At 51.0% G+C, this 22,596-nt stretch overlaps 1 protein-coding gene and 1 long non-coding RNA gene across 2 annotated transcripts; one reads left to right on the forward strand and one right to left on the reverse strand.

Moving 5' to 3' along the window:
* Window positions 1-897: 897 nt before the first annotated feature.
* On the reverse strand, window positions 898-20,507 carry PIAS4 (protein inhibitor of activated STAT 4). The gene is made up of 11 exons (XM_064637209.1): window positions 20,396-20,507; window positions 15,833-16,283; window positions 10,012-10,096; window positions 8,425-8,466; window positions 7,942-8,032; window positions 7,525-7,653; window positions 7,333-7,438; window positions 4,924-4,997; window positions 4,232-4,392; window positions 1,716-1,846; window positions 898-1,207 (listed from the first exon to the last, which is right to left on the reverse strand). Exons 1-11 carry the CDS (start codon window positions 20,420-20,422, stop codon window positions 1,002-1,004), a joined length of 1,503 nt encoding a protein of 500 aa, XP_064493279.1. The 5' UTR covers window positions 20,423-20,507; the 3' UTR covers window positions 898-1,001.
* Window positions 20,508-20,585: 78 nt separating this feature from the next.
* LOC135403320 (uncharacterized) lies at window positions 20,586-22,419 on the forward strand. Its single transcript, XR_010425357.1, has 3 exons — window positions 20,586-20,630; window positions 21,128-21,282; window positions 21,647-22,419. It is a non-coding gene; the product is annotated as an uncharacterized LOC135403320 (long non-coding RNA).
* Window positions 22,420-22,596: the final 177 nt, after the last annotated feature.

The raw sequence follows: 22,596 nt of genomic DNA on the forward strand, positions 1-22,596 counted from the left end.
CCCTGCAGGTCACTCCACTGTCCCCAGGGGTGTGGGGGTGCCCTGCAGGTCACTCCACTGTCCCCAGGGGTGTGGGGGTGCCCTGCAGGTCCCTGTCCCCACCCCCAGGGCTGTGACTGCCCTCCAGAACCAACCTCAACGAAAAGGGAATGCGCAGCCCTTGTCAGTCTTCAAAAACACCAAGTTATTGCACTTCAAAAATACAACAGATTTGTGGTTCCAGCCCCTCCCTCCCCTCCCTCCCTCCCTCCCGACATCCCCCCCCATGGCTTCTGCTCAACTAAAACGAGTCACTACGCACAAATCTCTACGTTCCCCTTGGGATTAGGATCAAGATTCCAACCGTGTCTCTTTGCATGAGGTGCAGAGCTGCTGGAGCTCCTCTCTAAGAACAGTGCGCTTCCAACCCCGCCAGCTCAGCCCTGGCACCCCATGCCCCCTCCCTTCTCCCCACCCCTACAAACCCTCCCCTCTATCCTTGCTGGGTTATACAACCCCCCCCCTCACACACAAACCCTGCCCTCCCCCCTCCCCCTCCCCACCCCCAGCAAAACCTTTAGATTAATTAAGGAATGGTTATTTAACAAGAGGATCAAACTGCCCACGGCTTTGGAGATGCAGGGCTGGGTGTCCTGGAGGTGTGCAGGTGAACTCCCTTGATCCTGGCATCCAGGGGAGGGAGGATCCTGCCTGGCTTAAGACACTTTCCTTCCTTCAGGCTCCAGTTCAGGGTCAGGCTCTGAGTGGGGTCGTTTTCCAACCAAGAAGCAGCTCAAAATGGTTTGTTTGTGGTTTGTTTTTTTTTTTTTCTTTTTCGCGTTTTGTGTTTTTTTTTTTTCTTTTTTGTTTTTCTCTCTCGTTTTAATGAATAATTCGGAATAGGAAAGTCAGAGGAGATGAGGGAGGGAGGGAGCTGAGGTGGGAGAGGACGTTCTCCCCCTTTCCTCCAGTTTAATAAGCACCAGAGTATTCAAGTGTGTCCGTGGGGACGCGGAGCCACGTCAGCAGGCAGAGACTAAACCTTTCTCGTAAGAGCAGCGTCGTTTGGGTTGGGGTCCCTCGTCATCATCATCCTCTTCCTCGTCCTCCTCCTCCTCTTCCTCGGAGGATGAGCTGTCCAGTGTTAAATCCACCACATCCGCGGGGGCTTTGCCGTTCTCGCCGTTCCCGGCAGGGGGGGGAAGGAGCCCGTTCACATCCGAGGAGCCTGGAGAGGGTGAGGGGAGAGAGGAGGGAGTGAAACCCGGGGCAGGGGATGTTCCAACGCTCCTGGATGGTCAGGCTGGAGGAGGGAAGGCTCCAGGGAAAACTGAGAGTCCCTCCCAGGGCCTAAAGGGGCTCCAGGAGAGCTGGAGAGGGACTTGGGACAAAATATGGAGGGACAGGACACAGGGAATGGCTTCCCACTGCCAGAGGGCAGGTGGGATATTGGGAAGGAATTATCCCACTGCCAGAGGGCAGGTGGGATATTGGGAAGGAATTCCTCCCTGGGAAGGTGGGGAGGCACTGAAATGGATTTCCCAGAGAAGCTGTGGCTGCTCCATCCCTGGAAGTGTCCAAGGCCAGGTTGGAGCAACCTGGGACAGTGGGAGGTGTCCCCGCCCACGGCAGGGGGTGGAACTGGATGAGCTTGAAAGTCCCTTCCAAGCCAAATCATTCCGGAATTCTGTGATTTCCTACAGGGATTTCAAGCCTTTATCCCCATGGGGACTCACCTAGAACTAAGATTGGGCACTGGGGGCTGCAGCTCCTCTCCTTCTCAGCTCGGATGGGACACCAGGAGCCGTCCACCAGGTACTCGATCTCATCCGCGTCTTCACATTCCGTCAGGATCTTGGACAGGAGCCTGCAGGGGAGACAGGAGGAGCTGTCACACCCCAGGCAACCAGAACAGTGTCTTCAGTGACCCTGCATCTTCTACCTCCACCAGCCCTACATTTCAAGGCAATGTGGTGATGGCAGAAGGCTCCTGAGCTGGGAGCTCTTGGGAGTCGTGGAATTTATTCCCCATAAACCCAGCGCCGGTTCTGAGGGTGAAACCATCCCAGTCCTCCCTGACTGGGAGCAACCAAACCATCAAGCACCACCTTAATTAGGTGCAATTAAAGACAGTTTTGCCTCTTCACCCAGTTTCCCAGGTACTGCTTCCAGGCAGAGCCTGCTGTCCCATCCCAGGGACATTCCCGGGTACATTCCCAGGGACATTCCCACCGTGGCATTAGCAGAAGGTGAAATATCCTGTCACACTGGGAAATCAGCAATCCAACAAGCAGCACCTCGCTTCCTTCCTAGTGTTTTATTTCCCAAATCTCCACAGTTGCCATCAAAACAACACATGGAGCCTCCCTGCAACAGGAAAACCCTGTTCAGGACTGAAAATACACCTGGAGTGGATCCCTCGAGGTCAGGCCTTGCAGGGATCCAACTGGAATGAGGCCCTGAGCCCAGAGAAACAGGGGCTTGATTTATTCCCTGTGTCCCACTGTTTGCCTGGGATGTTTATTTGGAACTGCAAGGCCTCATTCCTTCCTGGACTTGAGCATTTCCCTTCAAGGAGAAGGGAGAATTCATAGCAAAAAATGTACAAGCTCAGGAGAAACTTTAGGCCCCACCACTGAGAGTTTCAGCTTTGTTCAGCTCCTGCAGGAATTGTCTCCATGGACAATCCCATCATCCAGCAGAGCAACCACCGAGCTGCACTTCCCAAAAAGCTGCCAAGGCCCTGAGGATCCCAGACTGGACCAACCACCTCCCTCCTCGGGAGCCTCCGGCTCTTCCCTGACTCACAGTGCCAGGTTCCCTCAGCCACTTCCAGGGAATCTGAAACAACCTTCATCCAACAGAACCAGCACCAAAACTCATCCCTGAGCAGTGCAGAGCAGGGATTAAAGGCTGCTGAGCTTTCCCCTCTGACACCCTCCTCCTCCTCCTCACCCAGGACACGAGGGGCTTCCACAGCCCAACCCCTCCTACCTTCCCCTTGTTAGGGATCTCCAAGGAACTGGATTTTCCTGTTGGGGTTGGCCAGAGGACAAAGCAAACAGGTTATCTGTGCTGAGGCTGCTCCAGCCTCCAGACTGCCTGGAAAGCCACAGCTCCTGGATCAAACGAGGAGCCACAAACGCGGCGACGCTGCGAGAACCATCGGCCTGGCCCTGGGAACAGACTCGTGTGCCAGGGGAGCTGGATGCACCCCAAAAACCCCTCTAAACCCTCCCTACTTTTGAGTGACCTGCATCACAGGCCAATTCCACGAGCCATGAGGGTGGAGCTGGTTTTCCAGAAGGCAGGAACCACGTGTCTGGCTCCAGCAGTGCTGGGGGTGGCTCAGGGCTTGGCCAGCACCACGACACTGCTGGTGGTCCCGGCCCACAAACGGGCTCCCAGAATTTTGGGGCAACAAAGCTGCTTCCAAACCCACCCCAAAAGTGCTGCACCAAAGGTCTGGTCCCTCCCAGCACATCCCACACCCCACAGGGACCTGGGGGGCCCTAAAGACTCCAAGGAAGGGATCAACCCCCACTGGGTGTCCCCAGAGGAACCAGGATTGGGAGGCTCAGGGAGTCCAGGTGGATGGGGAAAACCTCCAGCCTGGAAAACATAACCAAAGCAGTTTAATTCTGTCCCTCCACTGCATCTGAATCTCCTGCTTTTCCCCCCTGGAAAATACAGCAGGAGTTCCTATTGAGAGATCTTTCCCAGCCCTGTCACCAAGACACCCACAAGAGCCACAGGAATTGTACTGAACAGTCACACAGATGGAACAAACTCTTCCCAAAACTGCCTCTGTGCCTCAGTCTCGAGGGCAGGACGTTCTGGTTGATGGAGAAGGTCCCCAGATCAAATTTGCAGCGTGCCATGAACTGCCTGTGAGCTGCTGAGCACCTCACACCGAGGAAAACAAGATGTTTCCTGTCAAAAATCATCTTCCTGAGTGTTTACGAAGGGATTTATTCCGTGCGAGGAGACATCTTGTCAACCGAGACACCAGCCCGTGAGCGAGGCAGCAAATTCTCAAACCTCAAAATGCTTCAGTGCATTCCAAAAAAAAAAAAAACCCAACCCAAGAATGGCAGAGAGAGATCTGGGTCTTGCTGTGACACTTCAGCGTGGACATTCTGCACCGGCAGAAGAAAGTTTGGGGAGAGCTTTGAGGCGGAACCTCTCGAGCGAAGACGCTCGGGGCGAACGAGGAGAGGGGAGGAAGGGGCTGAGAGGGGTCCAAGCTCACCCATCGATGATGAGCTGGTCGTAGGGGGCAGGTTTGTCACACACAGGGCACATCCACGTGGGCTTCTTCTCGTTCATCTGCAGGTAGAAGACGGCGTCGAAGCACTGCAGGTGCGCGCAGGTCTCCGCCCGGCACGGCACCGACAGACGCATCTTCACCAGCTGTGGGACCAAGGGCACCATGTCAGGGAACAGCCCAGGAATCCCCCAGTTCCCCTCTGAAGGAGAAGGATTTGGGAGTTTGTAATGCTGGTCCAGCAGGGGATGTGGGGTTTGGGGTCTAAATAGAGGAGTGGAGCCAGGCTGGGAGAGCTGGGGGGGTTCACCTGGAGAAGGGAAGGATCCAGGGAGACCTGAGAGCACCTTGCAGGGCTTAAAGGGGCTCCAGGAGAGCTGGAGAGGGACTTGGGACAAAATATGGAGGGACAGGACAAGGAGGATGGCTTCCCACTGCCAGAGGGCAGGGTCAGATGGGATATCAGGAAGGAATTCTCCCCTGGGAGGGTGGCAAGGCCGTGAAAGGATTTTCCAGCAAAACTGTGGCTGCCCCATCCCTGGGAGTGTCCAAGGCTGGGTTGGAGCAACCTGGGCTGGTGGAAGGTGTCCCTGCCCATGGCAGGGGTGGCACTGGATGGGTTTTAAGGTCCCTTCCAACCCAAACCAGGCTGATCCCACGGGAACAGCCGGACTCACCGGACAGATGAGGGACACCCGGACCCCCGTGGTGGCGATTTCACTGTCCGGGTCCAGGCGTAGCTTCTCCTTCACTGCAGGGAGAGCAGAGGGCACAACATTGAACAGCTGCAAATTCCAACCTTGGAAACAAAGGTGCAGCACAGGAGGAGCAGCTCACCCACAGCCCTTGGCTGTGCACGAGTCCTTTTCCCTCCCAGGGAGGGAAGGAGTGGATGGATTCAGCTCCAGCTCTTGGCAAGACTTCAGGAGCAAAGTCAGTTTAGGCTTAGCTGGTCAGAAAGCAGGGATAAAGTCAAATTGAGAGTAAACACATCCCATCATCTTCCCCACCAGGTAAACAAGCCTCCTCTTAGCACTGCAGCTCTGCAGCTCCTATGCTGCCCAGGTCAGTTATTCCAGCAGAATGTTTCCCAGGAACACCAAGAGAGCCAGAGGTTCCCAGCTCAGAGCAAGGCAGCCATGGAAAAACCCATCCCAGTAGCCATCCAGGATATATTTGGGAAGGATCAGATGTTAGGAAAGGAGGGCTCCTTCCTCTGCTGCTGCTTCCCAAAAGGAAAACCCAGAGGAGCTGCAGGGCAATCAAAGGGAGCAGCAGACAGGCAGGTCCCACAGGGGCAGGTTCCACACCAAGGGTGCCCAAAAAATATCAACAAAATGAGCTTGGAACTGCTCCCCAAGTCCTGAGGAGGAGCTGCTGCTCCCACTGCTGCCTGCAACAGCCTTTGACACTTCCAGCACCATTTTCCTTTGGAGCAAGTCACCCATTTCTTTTGACCTTTTCAGATCATAACGAGATGTCTCCAGACAGGGAGGCTACATGCAGTCCTGCAGCACCCAGCTCTAATTAGAGAGTGACTTCTCACATGTGAAATTCCCAGGAGATTACAAGATTTGGGGTTGTTTTCTTCCCATTAGGAGCTTAATTTTTTTATGAAGTTCTTTGTCAGAGCATCAATAACTCGGGAGACACGGGAAGGAGAAATGGGTGGGGTTTTTTTTCTAGGATCTCCTGACCAGGTTTGAGGTGTTTTGGATGCACAGCCACAATCTCTGTTCTTAGAAAATGTTCCTGTACTAAACTCCCCAGAGTTTTTTATGCAAAGGAAGGTGAGTCAGCAATGAGATGCCACCAAAGCCAAAGGGTAGCCTGAGTGACAGGGAATCACTCACAGAACAGAGCAGAGCAATGAAAGCAAAGTTCTGGATGTCCAACAACTTCCAAGCAGCAAAACCCCAAAGGGACAGGAATAAAGACAACATCCCTACTTGGTTAAAGTCACCAAATGGAACTGATCTCTGCCCTGAAGTTCCTGACTCAGTAAAACCGGAGGCACAGGCCTGTGGAAAAGGCAGGAGAGCTGCTTGGAGAACCTCTGCCTGCCACTCCCAGCTCCAGAGGCCATCCTGGGAGTGCTGGCTCTGAGGGAAGGGCTCCCAGGGCTCAGCTGAAGCGTCAGGAGAACGAGAGGATCCTCTGAAGTTCAGGAGAACCTCAGAGCTCTCTGCAAGACTGGTCAGAGAAAAACTGAAAGGAAAAGGTATCAAACGTGGCAGCTGTGGCCAAGCAGGGGCAGGCACTGCAGTGCCCACTGCCAGCACCCCAGGGAATGGCCTGGAGTGCCAGGGGAGGGTTAGTTTGGGATCTTAGGGAAAGGTTCTTCCCCCAGAGGGTGCCCGGGTGCTGGAACAGGCTCCCCAGGGCACTGGGCACAGCACTCAAGGGGCATTTGGATGATCCTCTGGGGCACAGGGTGTGACTCTTGGGGATGGGCCTGTGCAGGGCTGAGGGCTGGACTGGATGATCCTTGGGGATCCCTTCTAAACCAGCATATCCTGGGATTCTGTGAAGTTCCAGCCAAGACATCCCTCAGTGCTGGTGAGGCCACCCCTGGAGTGCTGTGTCCAGTTCTGGGCCCTCAGCTCAGGAAGGACATGGAGGGGCTGGAGCAGGTCCAGAGGAGAGCAACGAGGCTGGGGAAGGGACTGGAGCACAATTCCCATGAGGAGAGGCTGAGGGAGCTGGGGCTGTTCAGCCTGGAGAAGAGGAGGCTCAGGGGAGACCTCCTCACTCTCTACAACTCCCTGACAGGAGGGGGGAGCCGGGGGGGTTGGTCTCTTCTCCCAGGAACCAGCAGTAGGACAAGAGGGCTGGGTCTGAAGCTGTGCCAGGGGAGGTTTAGGTTGGATATCAGGAAGAATTTCTTTCCAGAGAGAGGGCTCAGCCATTGGAATGGGCTGCCCAGGGAGGGGGTGGAGTTTAAGGTGAGACTGGATGTGGCATCAGTGCCACGGGCTGGGAACCACGGTGGGGTTGGATCAAGGGTTGGACTGGATGATCTCAGAGGTCTTTTCCAACCTGGTTGATTCTCTGATTCCAGGATTCATGGAGCCAGAGGGACTCACCAAGTGCTTTGCAGAGCTCGGGGTGTTTGATCCCGATGGTTTTCAACCTCTGGAGCAGCTCTGCCGACGTCATCTGTCGCACCAGGTACAGCCCCACCGAGTAGCTCTGAGGAGAGAGGGGAGGCAGAGGGTGACCCAAGGCTGCCCTTCCACCCTGCCTGTGGAATTCTGGGCGATTCCCTTGGCACCCACCTTGCCATAGTTGCCCCAGGTCACCGTGATGCGGTTGGTGGCCGCCGACAGGTACATGAGGTGCGTGAGGTTGATGGGACGACAGGGCCTTTTGGGTTCCACGCCGGGTTTGTTGGATGGGTAGTAGCCCTGAGGCAAAAGGATTAAATGTATTTATTCACCTTTTACTCCTACACGGGGTCAGCTCCACTGAATTCCACTCAGTTCTCAAGGATGGGGGGGGAAAACACGGAGCTGAACGGTCAGAGCGTGAAGCAGAAGTGAGTTTTTTTACAGAATTTCATTAACAACGAGGCTAAACCACCAGAAAATTAGCTTTAAACTGAGCAGGGGCATTTTTGTAACTCTTGGCATTCATGGGGAAATCAATTCCCTTCCAAATCCCACAAATCCTTATGGGATCCCACAAATCCTTACCGGCACGGAGCAGTAACTGTGGTTCACCTTCACGGCGATGTTGGGAGGGTACTGATCCTCCTGAGGAGAACTGGTGTCTGTGTAGCAGATTCTGCAAAAGAAATGGCCCAATTCTGACCATCTCCATTGCCCCAAAAGGCCCTGCACATCCCCATCCCAAAATCCCACAGCAGAGCCAATCCATGGCAGTTGGGAGGGCACATGGGACACTTGTCCAGCCCCAACTCCAGCAGCACAGGCAGGAGGAGGTCAACAAGCAGAGTTTAAGATGCTTGAGACAGTTCTTTGTGCTCTTTACAGCTCCCTGGGAATTATCTTGGGAGCTCCAAAATCCACATGGAAAACTGGCTGCCTTTTGCTGGAATGTTCCCTCCCTCCCCCGGTGTGGAGCTGCCCCTCTGGAATCCTTCCTGCATCCAGAGGATCTTCCAAGCTCTCCTGGGTTTTCAGGGTTTGGAAATCAACCCCCATGCCCAGACCTACCTTAGCACCACCTGAACTGATTTCACCCCGGGTTGCAACTCCCTGGTAAAATTAAAGAAAGGGAAAGTTCAGATTAATTATGTGAAAAAAACCCCAAAAAAACCCAAAAAAACACCCACCCAACCCTGCTGTCAATTTTACCAGACTCAAGAGCTTCATTCCTTTTTAATTTTTTAACATTCCTTTAAAAAAATGACTTCATGGACCTTTATTTAAATTGTCCAATTCCCCCTGCAAATATCAGTGGTTCTGTAATTATTATAATTATTATTATTTTTTTTGCTTAATGCACCAACCCACAGCTTTTAAAACCCTTCAGGTGAAAAGTCTCCATTTCCCTTCTGCTGATTTATGTGAGAATTCACAAAAAACTAGGTTTTAAGGTCAGGTTTACCTGCCAGTGTTCAAGACTTGTCTGTGTTTTAATTATTCAGCTAAAGCTGTTCATGCAAACCAAGGGATTGAGTGTTATGGCACCTCTGAGAATATTGCAACCTTCAGCAGGGCCATTCCTGGCAGGATTTGAAGAGGAATCAGGAAAGTCAGGGATATACAGAACAAAGGGATTTTATTAGGGGGCAAAAAGGGGTGTAAAACATCCCCTAATTCCTGCCCAAGGCTCGAGGCTTTAGGGAAAAATCCCTAAATTAGGCTTGATTTGCCCCTGGGAGTATTTCACGTTCCAATTTGGGGTTTTAGGATAAATTTTGGGAAGGGAAGGGATGAAACCTGGACAGACAGAGGTGTGGGGACATCACACCTAAAGCTGGACCCGTGTGAGCATTTCAGACCCCCAGAAATATTGGAGTTGTTCCTCAACAGGGACAGTTTTCCTCCCCAAAAATCTGAATATGGGGAGAAAAAAGCCTCAAGAACCAGCAGGTTTTTTATCCCCCCTGAAAGAAAGAATCCCATGGTCTATTATTCCCTTCCTGTGAAGTTTTCCAACAGCTTCCCCCTCCTGTTAACCCACAATAAGCAGGATACTGGAGAAATTCTGACTTTGAACATAAATATCTGTTAAATATATTTCTCTTTAGCATAAAGAGAAATCTTGGGAAGGTTTTATGCCTCATTTTGGGAGGAATTCTTCTGCATCAAGGCCCAAGGGAGCAGGTCAGCCAAGAGGAAACCTCCCTGCCACCTCTGAGGAGCCTCAGTTGAATCCAAAGTTGCATTTTCCCATGCCAGAGGTCAGGGAAAATCCCAATCCAAGCTGGTTTTCCTTAGGCAGTTCCCATTCCATCCTTCCCAACTGAGGAAGCTTCTTTTCACATGCAAAACAAAGCTTTAAAGTCTGGTTTTTTTCCCCCTTTTGAAAGGGGAAAAACCCTTGCAGATATTTGCTATTCCCAGCACAAGTTGGGATTTATTCCCATTTATCATCCAGGATTTATTCCCCTTTTTCCTGCCCCGTGGAAAAGGGAGATTGGAGGAGTAAAAACCCAATTTAAAGGCTTGGAGGGGTAAATTTGGGCTTTCCATGGCCTCCAACAAACCCTGGCAGAGAACAAAAGCTTCCAAGAGGAGGGAACACAGGAATTATCCAAGATTTCCTTGGAATCTTGACACCCAAGGGGAAAATACCTGGAATTTCGGATCAGCTCCACTTGTCTGGGGGTTAAAGCAAAAATACACGGACTCTCCTGGAGCTTCTCGTTGTTCTGGGGGACTGGGGAGAGAAAAAAAGCAGATTGAGCATCGACCTGGAGGCAGCAGCTGGAAGCACAAGGGGATTCTTGGAGGTTCTCCTGAATCCCACAGAACTCCCAGTTTTTGGGAATTCTGATTTCTTGCTCCCCTGGTTGGTTTTAACAGCACAGGGTTTAGGAGGTGATTTTTCTGGGGTTTTTTTTAGTGTTTTATTAGTATTATTAGTTATTTATTATTATTATTTTATTAGTATGATTTACTATTTTTATTATATAATATATATTATACTATATATAATATATAGCATATATTATATATCTTATATATATACACTATATATAAAATATACATAATATATACACTAAAAATACTAAAAAAACCCCTAAATAATAAAAAAATTATTTTTAATATATATTTTTATTAGATAATATATATAATATTATATATATACAATATACATAATACATACACTAAAAATACTAAAAAAACTCTAAATAATAAAAAAAATTTTTAATATATATTTTTATTAGATAATATATATAATATTATATATATACACTATAAAATATATATATAATATATATACTAAAAATACTAAAAAATAAAAATATATTTTAACATATACTTTTATTATATATAATATATAATGTAAAATATATTATATAAAATATATAATATATAATATTTTATATAATATAGATATTTTATATAATATATTATATATAAAATATATAATATATAATTACATATTATATATATTATATATAATAGAATTATATATTTTATATGTATATAATTATATAATTATATATATTATATATAATTCTATTATATTATATATATTATACATATTGTTATATAGTACATATTAATAGAATATGTATAATATATAAAATATATAATATATATTTTATATATTATATAATAAGGAATATATATATTAAAAATATATATTTTTTATTATTTAGGGAGTTTTTTAGTATTTTTTTCCCTTCAAATAATCAAGGAGCCACCAAATCCTGTGTTCAGCCCACCAGTGAGACCAGAGCTCCAAAAAACCCAAGAGATAAAACCATGGAAAAGCAGCAGGAAGGTTCTAGAAAAGAAAAATCCCACCCCAGCAACAAAAAGCTCAGCTCAGAGAACACCAAAACCAGCAGAAAAACCAGACAAAACACGACTTGGGGCAGAAACTCCCTTTGAGAGATGTTTTTTCACCCCCCAGCATTGACTGGGGCCTTTTAGCTCTCAATAATCAGCACATTAAACCCATTTAAAGGGGGGAAAACGAAGCCTGAGAGCTCAAAAAGGTGAAATTCAACCCTGGTTTATTTTCAGTTCCTGTTTCAGAGCTGAGCTGGTGAAAGTCAGGGCAGGAGCACCAAGGGGAAGTGCTAAAACAGCTTTTTTTTGAACATTTTTTTAGTAAGGTTGTTTTTTCTTTGCAGCACCTCGACTGCAAAGTTTATTCCAGTGGGATTTGAGGAGCAGGAAGGGGAATTTTCCATGGATAAGAGAAAAATGAAGGATAAACCCTCGGATCTTGGAAGGCCTGGTGACAACCCAACTCACTCCAGGTGCCTCCTTTTGGTCATTCAGCTTCAAATCCATTAAAAATAGTAATAATTAAGATACCCCCGTGAAATTTGTGTGGAATTCCAGTCTCCACCCAAACCTCTCTTGCCCAAAATGAACCAGCACAAGTCAAAGCCTTTCAGGAGTTATTTTTGGAAAGGGAGGAATGAGAAGAACAATAACAAAAAGGGATTTTTAATGTTGTTATAAACAGTGTCCCACGAAGACAAAGCAAACCTGATGAGGGGAATTATAAGCTTCATGAATTATAAGTTCATTTTTTATTTTGCATTTATATCAGCTCTCCCTTTATTAAAAAAAATAAGAATATAAAAGACATATAAACCACACATATAAAAAAATATAAAGGCACAACTGGCATAAAGAGGATAAAAAAACAGTCATGTTTCTGAGTTAATAATTCTGCTGTGGGTATGAAGGGAGAGAAATGAGCAGCAGCAGCAAATTTTCCCTGTTTTCCTTCTTTTTTACTGTGGGAGATCCTTCTCCAGGCAGGAATTGTGGAAAAGTGCTGGAGAGGGACACAAAGCACTTACCTGGACAAAAAAAAACAGCTGAAGGGAGAAGAAAAATCAGAGATACACCCTGGGGATGCATCTTGTTGGCAGCAGAAATCAGAATTGGGGGCTTGGGAGAAAAGGACAAGAGAACATTCCCTGAAAAACCGGGAGAAAAATCTCTGGGATGGACCCAGGTGAGGTCCCAACTCGCCTTTAAAATGGAGAAGGAGCCCAAAATTTGGGAGGGAACTTAATCAGGTGTTCACCTCTCACTCAGCAGCCAGGGGGAAAAAAAAAATTGGAGTTTTTTAAAGCTAAATGTTGGAAAATAAAGGAATTTTCTCCTGTTTTTCCAGGCCAGAGGCCTCTGGACACAACTCAGCTCCCGTTGGCTCTTGGGATCAACTTCATTTAAGAGCTGCCAAAAGCAGGAGCTCAAGTTTTAAGCAAATCCTCCCAAAACTTCCAGAATCCAAGAGAACACTTGGCAAACCTTACCCTGGCCTTTCTGGAATGGATTCCCACTTTGGGAGGCCAAGCTCCCCTGCAGCTCTTCCAGCAGGAGGACCCCAAAATCAGACCCCAAAATAAGGTCTGATTTCAGGGGTTTGGGGTTTTCCTGCAGCAAAGCTTTGTTTTCAAACTTAATATCCCACATTATTATATCCCCAGGGAAGAGAGGTCTTGTTGGCATCACCTTTGGAGATTCCAAAGGCAAAGTCCAGCTTTGGGGAAGGGCTGGAGCAGTTTTTGTGCTCCCACAGGAGAGGAGAGCTGTTCAATCCAAGGGAAAACCCAACAAATCCCAGCAGGACCCTCCGGACAACGCGGCCTTGCTGCACTCCCAAGGTCGGTTGTGCCTCCAGAAGGCTCTTTATCTACAGAATCCCAGGATTATTTGGGTTGGAAAAGTCCTCCAAGGTCATCAAATCCAACTTTTGACCCGGCCCTGCCCTGTCCCCCAGCCCAGAGCACCGAGTGCCACGGCCAGTCCTTCCTCAGACACCTCCAAGGTGGGGACTTCCCGGCAAATATTTGGGATAAAAACACTTGAGAATTCCTATATTCCCACTGTTTCACCCCAAAAGGTGCCAGAGGATAAGTAAAGAGCTCAGCAAAGAGCTGAGGCACCACAAATATTCCCCTGAACTCCTTAAAACCCAGCCCAGGAGGTCTCAGCGCTCGATCCCTCTCCGAGGTGTCGGATCAGGAGTCATTTGAAGCATCATCTCCCTGAGGGAATCCCAAGATTTCCCTCAATTAGAACAATCCTTTCGTGTTTCATCCTCAGAGCAAAGCAGGGAGTGCTCATGGCCATAATTTAGGTGTTAAAACTCAAACCTCACATGGGGTGTCCCCCTAAAAAAGCGGGATAGCGGCTGCTCCACAACGGAGCCGACGGATCTGCTTGGAGCTGGAGCCCCTTTCTCTCCAAGAATAACAGTAATTGGAGAGTCCTTCAGGGAATCTGCTTCCCTGCAGCCCAAATGAGGCATCACCCACCTCACCTCTGATCCCAAAGCAATCATCTCCAAGAGGCAGGAGAGCCTGTTCATTAAGGAGGGAACACGTAAATGAAGCTTCTCCCACTCCCTCCACGGAGCTTCAAATATCCCTGTTGGAGCCCAGGGAAAAGCCCCAGGAGCAGGGGGGTTCTCAATGGAGCTGGGATTTTCCAGCTCCATCAGGAGTAGGGCAGGAGCTCAGGTTTGGTCCAGGCACAGGATGGGAAATTTGGGCAACAAACCACGAAGTGGTTTCATTTTTCCACGTGGAAAACACTTGGTGGAAAAACACTCTGAGTGTTTTATCACAGAATCATCAGCTGGAAAGGACCCCCAAGGATCATTTATTCCAGCTCCTGGCCTTGCACAGGACACCCCAACAATGCCAGCCCTTAATGGGATGTTATTCCAGCTCCAGCTGCTCCAAGGGAGCAAAGGGAACACTGGGAGACACTGAGGGTTGAGACAACCCCGGGTTGGGGAGACACAAATGTACCTTCATTCCCATCACTGTTGCAGAAGGAATTAGTGTTGCAGAAGGAATTAAGAGTTGCAGAAGGAATTAAAAGTTGCAAAAGGAATTAAGAGTTGCAGAAGGAACTAGAAAGTTGCAAAAGGAATTAGAAAGTTGCAGGTCACCAGGTTGGGAAAATCAAACCAGCGCTGGGAAGATGTTGGTTGTGCCCGGATCTGCTCCCACCCAGCTCCTCGTGGCTCCACAGAAACCATTCCAGCCCCATGGAAAATGAGCCAAACATGCTCCAGGGAAGGAGGTGCTGACCCTGGGGAGGTGTCACCTTCCGGGGGGGAGACACTCCATTTAATGAGCCCTCACTTCTGAGGAGATTTAATGTCGATTTTTAACAAAACCTGTTTGTCCCAGGAAACCATCCAGGCTCTTCTCCTGCCTCTGGATGCTCTTCCACCCTCTTGGAAATCTGTTTTCCTTCAAAATCCTCCCCTGGCATTACCAACACACTGCACATTTAAGGCTGAACAAACCCATTCCCCAAACATTTATAAGGTTTTAGCTTTCCACTGTCCCCCCTGAGCTGGTTTGATGTATTTAACACCTCCAAAAACGGTGTCAAACGTGACTAATTGGCCCTTTTTCTTTTTCTTCCTGCACAATCATATCTTTATCTGTCTTTTTTTTTCCCCTCCAAGCCACAACATTTTTTTTTTCCAAGTTCTCAGATGGTTTAGTTGTGAAGTCTGACATTACCCCTGGATTTATGAGGCTCAGCAGAACACAACTTCTCCCCTCCACATGCTGAATTTGCTACCAGAACGTTCTCTTTAACATCCCTGACAACACCCTTTGTTTCTCCAAACCAAAAATCATGGAAAAATCAGTCTCCAAGCCCCAGGGGGGGGGGGGGAAAAAAGGCACTTCTTCCAGTTTTCCCTCAAAAATTCACAGCACCACATACAAATAAGCATGGAAAGCACAAAAAATAAAGCAAAAAATACAGTTTGATGTGTTGTCACCCTATTTCATCCACAGGATGCTTCAGGTCAGGTATTTTAAGTGCTGAAAAGTGGTATTAGGCTTTAAAGTTTAAGTATGAGGGGGAGAAGGGGGAGAAGGGAAAGAGGAAAAGTGGGAGAGGGGGAAGAGGAAAAGGGAGAGAAGGGGAAGAGGAAAAGGGGAGAAGGGGAAGAGGAAAAGGGGAGAAGGGGAAGAGGAAAAGGGGGATGGGGAAAGAGAGGGAGGGAGAAAGGGAAGAGGAAAAGGGGGAGAAAGGAAAGAAGAAAAAGGGGGAGAAGGGGAAGAGAAAGAGAGGGGGAAGAGGAAAAGGGAGAGAGGGGGAAGAGGAAAAGGGGAGAAGGGGAAGAGGAAAAGGGGGAGAGGAAAAGAGGGAGAGGGAAAGAGGAAAAGGGAGAGAGGGGGAAAAGGAAAAGGGGGAAGGGGGAGAGGAAAAGGGGGAGAAAGGGAAGAGGAAAAAGGGGGAGAAAGGGAAGAGGAAAAAAGGGGGAGAGGGGGCAAGAAAGGGCAAGAGAGGGAGACAAGAGAGGGGGGACAGGAAGGAAGGGCAGGAAGGGGTCCCCACCACCACATCCATCAGGTTCTCCTGCCTCCCAACCTCCCAGAGCCTCAAAAGCACCTTCCCAACACTCCGAGCAGTCCTCCCCATCCCTCCCCAGACTCACCCAGCTCCGTGGGCTTCAGCAGCTCGTCCAGGGTGGTGTAGAAAGGGAGCTTGACCAGGCGAACCTCGGGCTTGGCAACTTTGGGAGGCAACCTCCCGAGTCCGTTCAGGTATTTGCCGTAGAGGGCGGGGTAGTCGATGTTGGGGGTGGGCAGAGTCCGAGCCACGGCGCTGCCGCGGTCGTAGGACGAGTGTAAGGGCAGGGCCTCGGCCCGGGGCTGCGGCTGCGGCTGCTGCTGCTGCGGGGGCGGCGGCGGAGCCACTTCCGAGCTCTTCTTGCTGTAACGAGTCTCGTAGAGCTCCTTGATTTTCTTGAACACCTCAGGGCTGCAGTCAAACTGGACCAGCTGCAAAGCTCGGGTCACTAGTTCGTGTTTAAGTCCGCTTTTACTCCTGCCAACAAAACCCAGCAACATCTGAAGATCTGAGACCCGGAAACTCATCACCATGTTCTGGGGGATAAAAAATTGGAGAGGGTCTTATAGTTATGAGAGGCAAAGGTTGTCGGCTCTTGATTTATTCATTAGAAGGCAAGTAGTAAAAAGTTCCACCCCCAGAGTTGTGCAAACTCGGTGTTGGTGCTTGGTTTGCTTCCCCTTTTCTTAAGGGTGTGAACGACACAGAGATGGGTGATTGAAATGGTGTAATTAGGAAAATTAGAGAAACATCAGGATAGGCATCAAATTGCACAGAAATCACTGATAAAAAACTACCAGGATAGGCAACAAATTGCACGAAAATCAGTGATAGACAAACACCAGGACAGGCACCAAATTACATAAAAATTACTGATGGAAACCCACCAGGATAGGCACCAAATTACACAGAAATCCCTGACAGACAAACACCAGAATAGGGATCAAATTACACAAAAATCACTTTGATAGGAAAACACCAGGATAGGCATCAAATTGCACAGAAATCACTTTGATAAAAACACACCAGGATAGGCATCAAATTGCAAAAAAAACCCTGACAGAAAAACATCAGGATAGGCACCAAATTACACAGAAATCCCTAATAGAAAAACACCAGGATAGCACCAAACTACACAAAAATCACTTCAATAAAAACCACCAGGACAGGCACCAAATTACACAGAAATCCCTGATAGAAAAACACCAGGATAGGCACCAAATTACACAAAAATTCCAGATAGACAAACACCAGGATAGGCACCAAATTACACAAAAATCACCCTGATAAAAACCCACCAGGACAGGCATCAAATTACACAGAAATCCCTGACAAACAAACACCAGCAAAGGGATCAAATGACACAAAAATCACTTAGAGAGATGCTCCAAGGGAGCATCCTGGAGACAGGTCAGCTGGAAGCAGAAGTGCCCACCAAGGCCTCAAGCAGCAGGTTCCATGTGCAGAAGAGCACAGGAACTCCTTCAGCACAGGCTCAAGGCACCCAAACCTCCCAGGAAGAGAATTCCCTCCCTCCTCTGGGAAGAGAATTCCAGGGAAAATTTCCTCCCCACTGGTGTTGGTGTAAGGCAGAGGAAGGGAATCAGTAGGAGCTGGGGGGCAGGGGAGGCTCAGGAGAACCGGGGTCACCAGTTGTGGATTTCAGGAATGGGCAAAAAACCCCCTCCAGAATCCCTCCTCCGTGCCCAGGATCTTGGGGAACATCCCCTTTTTTAGAGGATGGAAGGATATTAAGATGATATTGACCTGGAGAGGTTGGAGAGTTGGGCTGATTCCAAGGGGATGAGGTTCAACCAGGCCAAGGGCCGGGTCCTGCCCTTTGGCCACAACAACCCCCGGCAGCTCCAGGCTGGGCCAGAGGGGCTGGAGAGCAGCCAGGCAGGAAGGGAGCTGGGAGTGGGGATGGACAGGGAGCTGAACAGGAGCCAGAGTGTGCCCAGGGGGGCAAGAAGGCCAATGGATCCTGGCCTGGCTCAGGAACAGGGTGGCCAACAGGGCCAAGGAAGTGATTCTTGCCCTGGACTCAGCACTGGTGAGGCCACCCCTGGAGTGCTGTGTCCAGTTCTGGGCCCTCAGCTCAGGAAGGACATGGAGGGGCTGGAGCAGGTCCAGAGGAGAGCAACGAGGCTGGGGAAGGGACTGGAGCACAAGTGCTGGGAGGAGAGGCTGAGGGAGCTGGGGGGGCTCAGCCTGGAGAAGAGGAGGCTCAGGGGAGACCTCCTCACTCTCTGCAACTCCCTGACAGGAGGGGGGAGCCAGGGGGGGTTGGTCTCTTTTCCCAGGCAACCATCAGCAAGACAAGAGGGCTGGGTCTGAAGCTGTGCCAGGGGAGGTTTAGGTTGGATATCAGGAAGAATTTCTTCCCAGAGAGGGTGCTCAGCCATTGGAATGGGCTGCCCAGGGAAGTGGGGGATTCTCCATCCCTGGAGGTTTTTAAGAAGAGACTGGATGTGGCATCAGTGCCATGGGCTGGGAACCACAGCGGGGTTGGATCAAGGGGTGGATTGATGATCTCAGAGGTCCCTTCCAACCCAGCTGATTCTGGGATTCTGTGATTCAAGAGAGCAGTGTGTTCCCAGAGAACATCTCCAAGCCCCACGTGGGTGCTGTGCCAAGCACTCCGTGATCCCAGCCAGGAGCTGCCTTGGTGGCTCCCTGGAATTCTCAATTCCGGCGTCGGATAAGCGAGAAAACCCATCCCAGCCTCCCAAAATCCTCTCTCTCTGTGGGAATTCAGCCCTAGAAGCATCAGCAGATTTAAAGGCCACACTTCCCATCAGGTTAAAAACCAAATTATTCCTGTTAATTATTCCATGGTTACAGCTTGGCCAGGTTGGTGTTGCAGTTCCCTGGAAACCAAACAGCCTTAAAATTGCCAAAAAAAATAAAAAGAGCTTATAAAGCACATGGGTTTGAAAATTTAAGCTGCCCTGGAAATGCACTTGATAGATATCCACACATATTCACCCAATGGCCTTCCTGGTTTGTGGGAAATATGGGATTTCAAGAAGAAATCCCAGTTAAAAACCAATCCAGCAGCAAAGATCCAGCAGGTCTCTCTTCCCCAACCTCCACCCCACTCTTGGATTCAACAACAATTAAATAAAAAAAGGATAAAAGTCAGGTTTCTGTGGAATTTACAGTAGTCTTATAATTTCCTGGAATAAAACAGCTACAGATTATTTTTTTTTGTTTTTAATTAAGAAAGCTACAGCTGATTCCAGAGATATTTAACAGCCACTTTTGGATGTGTGGGAATTGAGACTGGAGAGAAAAATGCCATTTGATTTTCTCCTTTTTCATTAAATGTGTCATTTCATCTGCAAAGCCCAAAGCTGGAGTTAAAATTTCTGGGAGTCGTGATGTGGCCCAAAATATCTTGGATGAGGGGGGAAAAAAAAGGTAACTAAAGAGGAGAGAAAAGGGGTTTAACTGCCAGAAAATCAGGATTCCAGAGCTCTGGATTGGTGGGGCTGCTCCACCAGATCCCACCTGGGAAATCCCAGAGAAATCCAGGGGTGACTTCCCAGGGAATTCTTCCCAAGGAACGCTTCCAGGGGTGACTTCCCAGGGATTTCTTCCCAAGGAATTCTCCCCAAGGAACTATTCCAGGGGTGACTTCCCAGGGAATTCTTCCCAAGGAATTCTTCCCAAGGAATTCTTCCAGGGGTGACTTCCCAGGGAATTCTTCTCAAGGAACGCTCCCAGGGGTGACTTCCCAGGGAATTCTTCCCAAGGAATTCTCCTCAAGGAACACTTACAGGGGTGACTTCCCAAGGAATTCTTCCCAAGGAACGATTCCAGGGGTGACTTCCCAGGGAATTCTCAAGGAATTCTTCCCAAGGAACGATTCCAGGGGTGACTTCCCAGGGAATTCTTCCCAAGGAATTCTTCCCAAGGAACACTACCAGGGATCACTTCCCAGGGAACTCTCCCCAAGGAACACTTCCAGGGGACACTTCCCAGGGAATTCTTCCCAGGGGACACTCCCCAGCGGCTCCTTCAGCACCGGCTGTCCCGGGATGCTGCGGGGAGGCACCGGCCGGTCCCGGGCGCTGCCCCCCCACCCCCGCACCCCCGGCGGGACACGGGGAACCCCCGGCTCCCTTAGCAGTGCCCGAGCGCCGGGATCCCGAGGGAAAACAGGGATCCCGAGGGATAACCCGCTCCCTTCCCGCGGCATTCAAGAGGCGGCACGAGCCGCCTTGGGAACAGAACGCGAGCGCCGGCAGGAATCGGCTTCACCCCCTCACGGAGGGCCCTCAGGGCCGCCCCGCACCGGGCACCGACCGGGGGGCGCGGGGGCAGCACCTGCGCTAATTAATCCCGCGAATTAACAGCCGGCGAGCTCAGCCCAGCCCTGCAGGGACTGCCGGCGGCGCCGCGGGTCGCCCCAGCCCGGTAAAAGCCCGTGAGGTCCGGCGGGGGCCGCGGCCCTGCGGCCGGGGCGGGGCAGCCCCCTGAGGGGGAGGGGGGGGGGGGAGAAAGCGGCGGGGGCGGTGCCGGGGGGGGCGCCTCGCTCGGCCGTTCGCGGCGCTGCTCCGCCGCGGCCTCGCCCCCGCCGGGGTCCTGCCGGTGGCGCGCGGGGGATCCCGTGGGCGGGGCGGCGGCGCCGCTTCCCCCTCACCTTCGCCTCCACCAGCTCCGCCGCCATCTTGGGCCTCCAGCGTCCACCGCGCCGGGCGCCGCCGCCGCCGCCGGGTCACGTGACCCGCCTCGAGGAGGCGGGGCCGCGTCGGAGGGGAACGGCCCAATCCGCGAGCGAGCGGCGCTCTCCGGCCACGCCCGCCCGCCCCCCGCGCGCGCGGCCACACCCCTCGAGGCCACGCCCCGCGCGGGGAGTCTTAAAGGGGCCGCGCGGCGTAAATTGAGGGGACGCCGAGGGGGGGCGGCGGGGGAGGGGACAAAGGGGGACAAGGGGGGAGCGGGGGTGGGAAGGGTGGGAATGGGGAGGGAGGCGGCTCTGCGGGTGACAAGGGAGGGAGAGCGGGTGCGTGGAAGGGCGGGGGGTGCTGCCCCCAAGATGGCGGCAGGTGGATGCCCCCGGGGCAGGGCAGGGCGCGGGGTGGGCACGGGGGGCTCGGGGGGTTCGGCCGCAGTTCTGGGGCTCTGTGGGGTGTCCCCGCTGAGGAGGGAAGCCAGAGGGGGGGCTCCTGGAGGGGGGCGAGGGCCCTGGGAGGGGAGGGATGGGGATGGGGAAGGCACCCCCTGTGCCCCGGGGGGGTGGGGAAGGGTCTCCCTGTGCTTTGAGGGGCTTGGGAAGGGTCCCCCCGTGTCCTGGTTCCCGGGGTGGGGGTGTGGGGAAGGGCCTCTCTGCACCCCATTGCTGGCATTTCAGTCTGGGCTCCCTTTGGCTCAGGGTCCCTCAGGACAGTTTTGTCCCCAAATAGGGGATCACTTGATCCCCTCGCTCGTGGTGGCACCAGGAAACGCTCCTAAAGTGCAGGAGGCTCTTGGAGGCTTTTCTGGAGAGAGAAAAAAATCAACCACTCTGGAGAAAAATCCAAGGAAACGGTGGGTTTGCTCTCTGCAACTCCCTGACAGGAGGGGGGAGCCGGGTGGGATCGGGCTCTGCTCCCAGGGAACAAGGGACAGGAGGAGAGGGAACGGTCCCAAGCTGTGCCAGGGGAGGGTCAGGCTGGACATCAGGAGGAATTTCTCCATGGAAAGGGTGCTCAGGCACTGGAAGGGGCTGCCCAGGGAGGTTTGGAGTCCCCAGCCCTGGAGGTGTCCAGGGAAGGACTGGACGTGGCCCTCAGTGCTCTGGGCTGGGGGACAAGGTGGGGATGGGGCACAGGGGGGACTGGATGATCCTGGAGGTCTTTTCCAACCTCCATGACTCCGTGATCCTGTGGTTTTGGATCTGTGCCTTCATCAGAGAAACCCAAAGGACACCACTCTCCTCATCCTCCTCATCCCACATTTTCTTGAAGCTGAACTTGCAAATCCCACATTTTCCCGTGGGATCCCACACCTTGGAGCTGCCAGAGCCCGGAGGGACACTGTGGAACAGCCTTGATGCCTCCCAACATTCCTTCCACTGGGACACAATCCCACAGGGAACATGAGGCATCTCCTGGCCCAAACCTGCTCCGTGGCAACGACATCCCAGAGACCCCCCAGCCCTTCCTCACTGGTCAGTGTTTGTGCCCCTGTGAGCAACATTAACCTATTAACATTAATCATGTATAAAAACCAACTTTTAATTATATATATATATTTAAAATATAATAATGTAATATTTATAATATATTGCAGCCTGCAGCTTCCTCAGGAGGGGCAGCTCCAATCTCTGCTCCCTGTGAGCAGGGACAGGACCCAGGGAAGGGCTGGAGCTGTGCCAGGGGAGGTTTGGGATGGATCTCAGGGAAAGGTTCTTCCCCCAGAGGGTGGTTGGGCACTGCCCAGGCTCCCCAGGGCAGTGGGCACAGCCCCAAGGCTGCCAGAGCTCCAGGAGGGTTTGGATGATCCCCTGAGGGACAGGGGGGGATTGCTGGGGTGTCTGTGCAGGGCCAGGACTTGGACTGGATAATCCTTGGGGGTCCCTCTCAGCTCAGGAGGTTCTGTGATCTAAATGATTTTCCCCAATCCAATGGATTTTCCCAATTCCCCTGGGATGTGGTTGCTCTGTTTCTATGGAGCAGGTGCACACCTGCCCCCTCTCCATCTCCAGGTAGAGTTACTGGGGCATAACTCCAGGATTTCGGGTGAAACACTGGGAGAGGTTTTCCAGCACTTTCTCCTCCTCCTCCTCATCAACCCCCCACACTAATTAAATAAAAAGGCAATTAACAGTTTCCCAGGCAGACCAATATGTTAATCAGGCTC

The sequence above is a fragment of the Pseudopipra pipra genome, chromosome 27 (genome assembly GCF_036250125.1).
Source record: "Pseudopipra pipra isolate bDixPip1 chromosome 27, bDixPip1.hap1, whole genome shotgun sequence".
NCBI classification, from domain to species: domain Eukaryota; kingdom Metazoa; phylum Chordata; class Aves; order Passeriformes; family Pipridae; genus Pseudopipra; species Pseudopipra pipra.

What these genes read in the sequence shown, in the direction of transcription:
- PIAS4 (XM_064637209.1), bottom strand. Translation starts at nt 20,422, where the DNA reads ATGGCGGCGGAGCTGGTGGAGGCGAAG. An exon ending in GAGCTGATCCGAAATTCCAG is followed by an intron (nt 8,467 to 10,011) that starts GTATTTTCCCCT and finishes TAATTTTACCAG; the next exon opens with GGAGTTGCAACCCGGGGTGA. An exon ending in CCTGGGGCAACTATGGCAAG is followed by an intron (nt 7,439 to 7,524) that starts GTGGGTGCCAAG and finishes CTCTCTCCTCAG; the next exon opens with AGCTACTCGGTGGGGCTGTA.